Source organism: Gallinula chloropus (assembly GCF_964237585.1).
Source record: "Gallinula chloropus genome assembly, chromosome: 5".
Classification (NCBI taxonomy): Eukaryota; Metazoa; Chordata; class Aves; order Gruiformes; family Rallidae; genus Gallinula; species Gallinula chloropus.
The window spans coordinates 341,944-353,154 of NC_140090.1; the positions used below are offsets into that span (position 1 = coordinate 341,944).

The window sequence follows — 11,211 nt, forward strand, 5'->3', positions numbered from 1 at the left end:
TCTGAGCATTGAAGCCTCACGTGGGCTCCAGGGGCTGGCTGACCACAGAGAAGTGATGTGCTGATGGAAACTAGAAGCTGACTAAAAGCTGACTTCAGCTGAGGAAGTGCCTGCATCCAGGGACAGCCAGAGGCTGCCAGTAGGGTCAGCAGGACAGCTGCTTGCTTGGTCTTCTCCCTTCCCCTGACCTCATCCTCCAGGTTATTCCTCCCACGGCCTTTTTCCCCAACTGAGAAAAATATATTGTCACCCCTGAAAGAGGGGTGACGTGAGGAGTGCACAGGCACAAAGAGGGAGGCATGCAGGGAGAGGGGACTGGAAGACAGACCCCGACTTGAATGGTGCTGGGATGAAGCTCACCTTCCTTCCCCATGCACCACAGCAGGAGGAAGGGCAGCTTCAGGATGAGCTGTGGCTGTGGGGCTCCGGGTTCCCACAGACAATCCAGTTGCACTGAATATAAAAGCACTGGCCTCCAACACACACCATGTTGTAACATGGGTCCTAATCCTACATTTTTTACTTTGTGTACATGGAGCTGGCAATGAACACTTCATCCAATGTACAGCCATGTTCCCACAAGTGCCTTAGGTGTGCATCTATGACAAGAGACCCCAAACTGACAGGCCTGGAGGATGCCCAGGGTAACACACTTGGCGCTGGGGAAACCACACTAGAAAAATGCAGGAGTAACAGCTGTCAAAATACAATTTGTTGCAACCCCTGAATGTAACCAGGTGCCACGATGTGATGCACACAGAAAGCTGAAATCATTTGTTCCCAGTTTGAAGGTCAGTAATTTCAAGTACTTCAGCCACCAGAACAATACTTCACCATTCACATGACACCTCTTGGTATCTACCCCAATGTAAAATGGACCAATGTCAATTCTGGAGCCAGAGGAAGATGACCTCTCATAGGTTTTTAATAACATCAAACTAAAACACAAGGAAAGGTCCCGTGACATCCCACTTTCTTATTTTTAAAACCTCAGAGTTGTACACTGTCCACTGCCAAGTAGCCTCTGGACAAAAAAGTTTCATAAGCATCAATCAACACCAGAGTTCTTATTCAGTGGCCAAAGTAACCATGGAAACAACTTAATAGCTTTAAAAACCACACACAAAAAGCTTTGAGACTGAAAATCAAATCCCAGTTTAGTTGTACCTAGAGATGCAACTGAAAGGCATAATCTGATTAACAAAGCACTTTTGTTTCCCCCCTTAAAATACAAAGAGATACGAGGATGGCTGATTTAAGTCATGGTTTCATAGAGCCTAATATCCTAAAAAGAGAACTCGAATTTAAGATTAAACTAATCCTTCCATTGAACAGAGACGACAACTAAAATGAAAACCTTTACAGAGCATATGTCAGTATTAAACATAATAAAACACATCTAACTCTGCATTCAATGTAAGATGCTCAGAAACCAGAGCAATGCTAACTACATTAGCAAAACATGCACAGTCCTGAGTTTGATGCAGACGTTGGAATCCAGATTATTTTAACATGAAGGGATATGACTGCGACTTTCAGAACAGAGAAAGCTGAAACAAGGAAAATGCAGAGCCCTTACATCTGAATATTGACAGTGAGAACAGAACCATGTTGTGCTGAAGTCTTGGGTTCTCGGTGGGTATTTCTGAGACAGGTTAAGGGCGAAAAAATTAACGCAGCTATTGACTAAAGTAAAACAAAAGACTCACAACCCACTTAAAAAAACCCTAGTTGTATGGCATGAGGAAAGCCATACAGCTGGAAAGCACTTTGCAGAATGAGGCATTGCTCCACTGAATTAATAAGAAACCATTTAAGGATCAAAAAAACAGTGGGTGTGACACTTTAACAATCAGTTTTCTTCTACATTCCGTGAAGACTGTGTGATGACTGTGCATAAGATAAGGTGCCTAAGTGATAACTGTCCTGCAAAGTATCTGTGTCTTTCAAAATTGAAGTGTTTAGATGTGTGTGTGTACTGGTACACACACAGCCAGCCCGAGCGCGTGTCCCGGTACCCACGCGGCCAGTCCAACTCACTGAGAAGGAAACACAGGAGGGAAGGAGGAGCCAAGTGACCTGGTGTGACAAGTAACCACTCACACTCCCACCAGCACTGACCAGGGGGCAGGAAGAATTCATGGCAAGCAAAGCAGTTCAGCAGCCAGCTCTCTGGGGTAAGACACAGGCTCCTGTCGTATAAAATACATGCATTAGGGAAGAGCAGCATTGAGTTGTTCTGCTTCTGAGACTCTGGAGAGACCAGAAGGGAGAAACGAGGGAGGAACGGGAAGAGAACTCCTTCCAGCCCCAGTGACAGCAGCAGTGAGGTGCACTGAGAAGAGAGAGACTTGGGAATGAGTAAAATAAAAGATCCAAATGGACAGTCTTTGCCAACTGTGCTCCTGCTAGACATTGCTTGCTCACTTTCTGGCATTTCCTTCTGAACTCTGGATTACTTATTAAGAACACAGAATACTACTTATAAAAAACAACCCACTTTTAAGAAAACAGCAATAAATAGAGGTTATTAAGACCACCTAAGTAATTTCTATTTACGTGTTTCAAAGGTAGGATCTTTTTTTGTTTGTTTGTTTATATGTCCATGGGATATATGACTGGAATTAGCTCCTGGGAAAAGGCATTCACCACATTAAATACCCACAGCTCAGCAAAAAAAGGGGAGTTTAAACTCTTAAGTAACTGTCAACAGCCACAGAAAATGGGCAAAGCAACACAGAATAATGAAAAACAGCTCCATATTTCAAGCATGAAACAATGCTTCTTCTGTTGCAAGATATTTTTAGAGTAACAACAAAAAGTCAGACTGAAGCCTGAAAGTATTCCAGTGCAGTTCCATGCCCCAGCCAGAGGATCTGCACTTGAAGCACCACAAGTCCCTCTGCACTTGAAATTCACAGCCCAATATCACAGTTTGGACAGGAAAAGCAAACTCAATTTGCATATTTAGTTTTAAAATGCAAGCTTATTTTATTAATAGTTTCAAGCCTTTCACTTTGGCAGAAGGGTCTCTGAAGCTCTTAATGCTCTTGGCTTGGTTACATCAGCCAGGCAGAAACATTTGAGACACCTAATGCAAGAAAGGTGGGGTTCAAACACATACACACCCAAACAAGGCCAGCCCAGAGCTGAACCTTTACTGCTGAGGGGAAGTAACTCAAAATACTGACTTTTAAAGCAACAGTTGAGTAGTAGGTCTTAAAAAAGATTAGGCCTTAGAATCATAGAATCCCAGACTGGTCTGGGCTGGAAGGGACCCCAAGGGTCACAGAGCTCCAACACCCCCAGCCACAGGCAGGGCCACCAACCTCCAGGCCTGGAGCTACACAAGGTTGCCCAGGGCCCCAGCCAACCTGGCCCTGAACACCCCCAGGGACGGGGCACCCACCCCCTCTCTGGGCAGCCCCTTCCAGCTCCTCACCACTCTCTCTGCAAAGAGCTTCCCCCTAGTATTTAATTTAAACCTTCCTTGCTTCAGCTTTAATCTGTTCCCCCTTGTGATGCTATGCCTTCCTGCCAGCAGCTTCACTTTTATTTTAGAGTAGCAATTTAGCTGCCCTCAGCAAAAAGCCTGTGCCAGGGAACTGAAGCAGGGTTATGTTTTCTGCTCAAAGTGCTGCGTGTCAGGCCTGTGACATGGGCCCGTGCTAATGGGAAAGGGAGAAAGACAAACAGGATGGCAGAGCCTCACACCAGTGACTGCAGCTCACGCCTCTGAAAGCCATTTCATTTTTCAGAAAGAACACTAAGCATAATCTCAATTTCTTAATTGTATCTTATCAGAAGTGAAAAAGGAAGAAATTCCAAATTCACGGATTTCATCCAACTTCTTTGGTATAAAAAGTTGACAGGGAGCAAGACATACCAACAAAGTGACTAAGTGTACGCCAGCCTACAACAGAACATAATGTGGGAATAAAAGCATCCATTCTATCCTGACATTCAAAAACTCTGTGCACTTGTATTTGGGCCAAAGATACTTACATAAAGATACTGGAATACAAGAAGGAGGACAAAAAAAGGAAACTAAGTCTCAAAAGAGCATTGTAAAAAATTAAGTCAAATCTACAGGAGAATCTAAAAAGAAAGATTTATTTTTTGTTGCCCAAATGAAAAGAATCTGAACATGAAGACAATCTCCAAGCACAGTGCATACTAATACACAAGCACTTCGATACCTTTTATTTCATCATCCAGAAATCAGAACCACTGTTCTCACTTCTCCAGACTCTCTACCTTTAAAGCACTGTATTATATTCCAAACATGACTTTTTTGTTACATAAATAATAGTTGGTCCCTTGCTATTTGAGCAGCATGTGAATGTCTAACAAGCCTTTAAGCTGGAAAGCCCAAAAGCCCCAACTACTTACCAGGTTAAGTTCCACTGAAATCAACCAAGTCTGCACGCATAGCATGTGGTACATATGATGTTAACCTTCTGACGGGATCTAGTGCAGGAAGGACACAGCAAGCTAAGCACAATGCTTCCATTATTCATGTTCCTTCAGGCCTGATACTGGGTCAACAGAACAACAGCACTCATCCTACTAAAGCGCCATCTGAAACAACTGAAAATGTTCTGTAGAAATCTGATGTACAGAATTTTGTTTTCTTGTAAGTTGAAATACAAGTGTTTCATAATGAAAGGTCTTTTGCGTACTAAGTGAAAAAAAACCTGCAGTAGAAAGCAGATTCCCAGAACGCTGGCAAGTTGCTGGCGTTGGGACAGTTAAAGAAACCCAGCATAATTATACACTGCAAAGCAGCAGGCAGCACATCAACCCAGCATTACACACTGGTACACAGCTCTCTCAGACATTTCCAAGCATTTAAAAAGGAGTAGCTGAGTAGAACTTCTACTAAAACAATCGTACTTAGGAAGTATTTTTGTTTATACCCTGAAGCCTGTTACCTACATTCTCCCTACCATCACCTCAACAGGGACACGACAAGACTTCCAGAGACAACCTGAGTGGAGATTGACATTAAGATACGAAGCCTCTGTGCTATACCATGAGGCCAGAGGCAGGAAATGTCCCAGGGGCTACAGGGGTGACCTTGAAAACCTCAAGGAAAGAAACTGGAAAACACACAATCCGCAATCAACTAGGAAAACTACAGAAGAGTGCAGAAATCAGCTTCCTAGGTAGTTTGAAAGACACATAGCCCAGAAACAAAGAAGATTACCTTAAATCCGGAAAATAAACTCCATTAGTGAAACAAAGCAAAAAGGAAAGAGTAAGGAAATAAAATGCATGCCCTAAGCAGAAGTCATGAGGAATAATGAGTTACGCTAATGGACTCAAAAAGACACACTCTGCCACTCTGACTATAAAGACACCTTCCAAGGGATCTCAAAAGGACCTGGGAACTTTTTCACAGTTTAAAGAGGTAATATGTATTTGATGATAACTGAGGAAGAAAATAGCAAATTTCTACTTTGTTTCTGGGACTGAATGAAAACCTTGAGAAACAAAGGGAAACTGAGAGCACAGTTGCTGCATACTTCCAGCAGACCGTACATGGGATGGTTTGAAATGACAGATTACTTCCAGGACACAGCAATTTATGTTCCTGTCTTTCCTCTTCCTGCTTGGTTCCAAACACACACAAAACATTTTCTGTTTCTTTAATACAAAATCGTGGGGTTCCTGAGTTCGAGTTCAGTCCTGTACCAAGCACGTACATCATTAGGAAGGACGGAAGGAAGGGGGACAAAACAACAACCACCTTACAGATAATTACTTCCATACACCAGGAATAACTATGCCTGAAGGTCTGTAGAGACAGGTTCTGTCAGCAGGCCAGGTTGGATGGGGCCCTGCGCAACCTCATGTAGCTCCAGGCCTGGAGGTTGGTGGCCCTGCCTGTGGTGGGGGGGTTGGAATCCTATGATCCTCGGGGGTACCTTCCAACCCACACCAGTCTGTGATACCACAGAAAACCTGAAAGAAGCTGGATGCAGAAAAAGCTGGATGCCCGAGTCAAAAATGGTTTTGTTTGGAATTCTGTTCCACTGGAAAAATCAGTTTACCCAAATACAGTATCAACCACCCCGTCTTCAAACCCACATGTGGACATCAGTTCACCAAGTCTTGTTCTGAAGCGTTCTCTATGCATAAAGCCATGTGCTGTCCACACTGCTCTACCCATGGTCGCTTAGGTTTGCGTATCCAGACAGACGCTCAAGTACACCATTCGTACCTGCATGTGTAAACACACACAGCTTGCTTCACTTACAAGTTACCTAATCCTGCAGCAACCTATCAAAGCCTCCAGCCACATTCAATAAAGCTATTTTAATAGAGCAGCTGCAGAAGGAAGCAGCAGCTGCAGGACCAGAGCCCAGTGATGTGTTTATCACTGGTACACTGCTGCTGGAGCAGCCCAAGGGGCCAGTTCTCCACCAGAAGTGAGATCCCCACATCACAGTCTTCCACCTGACTGGCAGAAATTGCTGACATAAAGACCCCCTACCAGCCTTCAGCACAGCACTTCTGTCTCTCTCCCAAAAGCACTGACTAATTCTTGCCACTCTTTTTTTTCAAGAAAACCCTGACTTTAAAAACCTATTAAAAACTATGCAATACTCATCAGCTGGATTTTAAGAACATTATGCCATCCTCAGCTCTTAAACCCTTATATGTCAGGGCAAATAAGGAAACTCTGACATGAAAATCCATACAAGTTCTGGGGTTTTTTTTTTTACATAGTCCTAACCTCTTTTTGTTCTTTAACCCTTTTACAGACTTTTTAATACTACGGCTGTGCCTCCAAAACAGGAACAACCCCCGCTCCTGTTTGCGCTGGCTGGGCATGGCTGACACATGCAATCCCAGGGAGACAGAGTTAATCCCAAACAGGAAGTTCTACTCAAGGACAGGAATCCTCCCACTCGGATCGGATCGGAACTCTGCAGACTTCCAGGCCTTCCTTGTATACACAGCTCAACCCAGGGGACGCTGGGGTTACTTCAGTTTAACAATAAGCCATTGCAGTTCAGCCTGAACCTCCAACCACCAGACTGCGTTCAAGGGGCACAGGCACAAGTGGTGACGACAGTGCTCCCAGGCCACTGGCCTCAGCGGCAGCCCAGCACCACAGGCCTCTCCCTGCCTGCACACCCAGCACCATGCGTTTGCCCACGCACCTGAAAGGTAATACAGGTAAGTGGTGGCCTACTAAGTTTATGATTGTTAGTAACATAAGCTTTATATATTTTAAAGTAAAATTTGCTGATGATTCATTTTAACTTCAAAAATCTGTACAGTTAAAGCAGAGCTAGAACGTGACAGAGGCTCAATAACCAACTTGAAAGCTTTGAACTAAATCTATTTTCAATTTTTTTAAAATACGTAAATATCACCTGTAACATGTAACATTTTCTCTTATATTACAAGTAAGTAATGTAAAATCTGTTGAGGGTGGTGAACCTCTGGCCTTGGGCAGCATTTAAGCTGTGGGCCAACCTGCGCCACCTACTCTCAGTGTTTCCATGGCAGGGAGCATGAGCAGGATGCTCTCACCTGTTCCCCTGTCCCTCCCGGCTCTGGATCCCGCCTGGAAGTCCCAGAGCCCCCTCTGCATGTCAGGGGTCGGGGCAGGCGGGAGGGGAGGGCCCGCAGCCTGCAGACTGCCCGCAGCCAGCCTCAGCCACAGGTCTCACCCGCCGTCCTAACGATGGGGCATCGCTGCTGCAACGGAATAGATGTGATCACTGGATTCATAACACACTCTTCTGCATGGCACAAGATTAATGGTCATACCTGAGTCTTTCTTGTTCCCTTTTCCACCCTCTCGGCTCTTTTTTAAAACTGCCTTTAACATTTCAAGTGTTGTTCCTAAAGGACAACAGAAAGAAACAAAAATAAACACATTAGTAACGCCCATTCGCACAGAACTGAACAAAATAAAGGCAGGATCAATACAAACCAACCAGTGAGGCCATCGCTGGTTGGAACTTACACTTGTTTTTTACAGCGTAGCTTGGTTAAACAGAGTCCTGATGCACAAGGAATATTTTAATATTTGAACTAAGCAATTAGAGTTCATAGTCATCTTACACAGAAAAATAATACAGCATTCTCCACATTCCACATCTAATTAAGGTTATAAGGCTAAGTTTGTACTGTAAGACACTCGGTGAAAAGAAAAACAGAATAAAGATCTAACTCCTGACTGGAGTCCATCAGCACAGGCCAGGGAGGGATGGCAGGCAACATGCTAGAAACCTGCTATCGGCTGGGGACACCAAACCCCAGGAGCACAAACCAGCCAGGGAACGATGGGACATGGTGTCACCGTGCACTGTTCTTCGCCTATGGAGTGAAGAGTCAGCGCACTGCTGACCAGCACAGACACAATGAACAAGTCCCCCAGACCCGAAGACGTAAGCAGCTTTCCTTTAACAACTCATCTCTCTTACAAAAGTATACTGCATGAGGAAGAATACAGTTTTTCTGATTAAATAGTGTCTTGGGGGTATTTGGGGAAAGAGCGATGTGAGCACTTCACTTTTTTGGAAATCAAACCCATCTTCAAACAGTATTAAGCCAAGAACCTAAGAGTATCTTCCACAGTTTGAAATAGGCATGAGGTAAGAGTCACTTTACATTAAAAAGTATGTAAAAACTTCCTCTATCCCTGTAAAATATTTGTCTTCATTAGGCATGCAAAAAGGTACCTAAAAATACTACTTCTTGTAATAGCACAACTTGACACTTGCAGATTAAAAAAAAGGCTTATATGTACATAAATGGTGCCAAAACTGGGAGGGCCAGCATTAAAAAGTTAGGAAATGAGAAATTAAAAGGCAATCCAAATTTGTGCTGCTTCTGTGTGTAAACCATGCTAGAAACTTAACAGTGTAAGCGTGTCCTATCCACTCATCTGTGCAAAGTAAGTCCACACAGAATACTGTCTTGCCTACAGCATACCGATGGGGGCCCAGGGAAGTTCCAGCTCCAGCACCAGGCCACAGCGATGCACAGAGTGCAAAGACTGCTCCAACACCTTCAACCTATTCTTCCTAAAGTCTGACCGGTCTCCTCTCAGAAGAGCTTCCTCCTGGTATGCAACATGGGGGCTGCAAACACAAACACACTCAGTGTGCACTGTACCTACTTCAGCTATGCAAAATAATTAGAAGTGCTGCAGTGAATGTTCTCTGTTTAATGTCCAGGCTTCTCTGCTGTTTCCTGAATGACACAACAGTGTAGAGCAGTTACAGGACAGCTGTGACATACATTTCATACCTATCAGCCAAGCTCCTAGAAGCCTTCAACATTATTTCTCACAGCAAGCAGTAGACTCCAGCTCCACTGTTCTCTTTCCCATGTTCTCAACCACCATTTACTAAAGGATCTCATCTTAGTACAAAACTCTTTAAAAAAAAAATCTAACCCAACTGTTCTGACCCATCTCAAACCCTTCCAGCAAGGTCACACCACCAGGTACTGGTCCCATGTGTATGTCCGGAACGAACACAGACTTTGTGCTGCACATTCAGACTCTGGTCGTTTGTTCCAGAAACCTAGATAGATAAATTTCACCTTATTACAGTTTAACAGTACATTCTTTGGAACCCATTTTTATATATAACTGGACAGTTCCCTAAAATGAGTTTTCTCAGCTCGTTGCGACTGAGGTACTTGTACTCAAGGGTACTGCAGCTTTTAATGTTGCCAGTCGGCATTCACAGGCTCTGATCAAGTATTTAGTACAGCAAATACTGTTTCATCATGTAATTCAAGGCTGAGACATACTGCACAAGAAGAAAATTTCTAGTTTGGGCTACAGTGACATTCTTAATTTGATATTCTCTAACATCTGCCTGGCTTTGAAACATTAATGGTTCCTCTAAAATTGTCCAGTGTTGTATGTTGTAAGATAAATCTTTACTTATAAGCATTTTAAAATGTCTTAAGTCTTGCAGAACAATAGTGACTATTACAGTTCACCAGGTATCACCATGTGAACAGGGGAGAAATAGTCTACCCGAAGTCCTGGTGAAGGTTACAGAGCAGGTCTCATCTAGCTTTGCCTCGTACAAACCACTGGATGCAGTGTTAGTTCTTTTCTTCCCCAAAAGCAGTGCAGCTTAGTCATGTAATGCAGCCAGAACCAAAAATATAAGAGGGCAATTACTACAGCGCTGATTGCCAGGGGCAGGGAGGGGGCCTAGCAGACAAAAAGTGAGAGCAGGAGACCTGGATTTTTCTGAAAAAAAAAGGCAATAATAAAGCACAACATTTACAGGATCTTGAACAGATGTAGTGCTAAAAGAAACCCTCCACAGCAGCCCAAAGAGAAAAGTGTGAGCTTAAAAAAAGACATTCGAAAAATTAACGGTGCGAAGACGGATCCAGTGGGCAAGAGGCAGGGGGCATAAGGTGAAACACAGGAGGTTCCCCCGAACAGCAGCAACACCTTCTCACTGCGAGGGCAACCAAGTGCTGGCAGGGGCTGCCCAGGCAGGCTGTGGAATCTCCCTCCTTGGAAGTATTCAAGAGTTATCTGGACACAGTCCTGGGCAGCCGGCTCTAGACAGCCCTTCCTGACACGGGGGTTGGACAAGGTGACTTCCCATGGTCCCTTCCAACCTCAACCACCCTGTGATTAACGAAGATGCTGAGCAGGGACAGACTGACTACTGACCCTTGGGTACACTGCTAGCTCCTGGCATTCAACCAGACTTCATTCCACTGGCCACGCTGCATGCATCTCACGGTACCACTTGTGGTTCCCTTCAAGCCTGTCCATCCTTATGGCAAACACACTGCACAGATTGCTTGCAGGGCGTAACCCACACCCAAGAGAAGAGAAACGCCTTGAAAGGCATCTCAGATACTGCGGGGGGGTGATGGGAAGAGCAGGAAGCACACTTGTCAGTCTCTAGGACTGGCCCAGGCACACAGAGCAACAAATCTCTCCTCAGAGGAACACCAGCAGAAGCAACAAATAACCAGCTCAGTGGGCCACAGAGGACACTTCTGCCTCTGAAGAAACCTCAGGACACAGACCAGAATAAAGCCATTTGGGCAACGAGCTGTACCATAGCACAAAGTGCATTCTAACTCCCTCCATCTACTCTGAATGATCTACAACAGCTAGAAATTCTAACTATCTGACCTCCTACGTTAAGAGTTACCAAAGAAAGTAAGAGTTACAATGCATTTATTACACACTGC

The 11,211-nt window shown here is 44.3% G+C and overlaps 1 protein-coding gene across 1 annotated transcript in view; it reads right to left on the reverse strand.

The window, feature by feature from the left end:
* TANC1 (tetratricopeptide repeat, ankyrin repeat and coiled-coil containing 1) overlaps positions 1-7,849 on the reverse strand; it is a gene marked incomplete at both ends in the record, with an annotated part of 49,946 nt that extends 42,097 nt beyond the window's left edge. Inside the window, one exon of the mRNA XM_084264838.1 lies at positions 7,789-7,849. Within this exon, the coding sequence (XP_084120964.1) occupies positions 7,789-7,849 (61 nt within the window). The remainder of the gene's footprint in view (positions 1-7,788) is intronic.
* Positions 7,850-11,211: the final 3,362 nt, after the last annotated feature.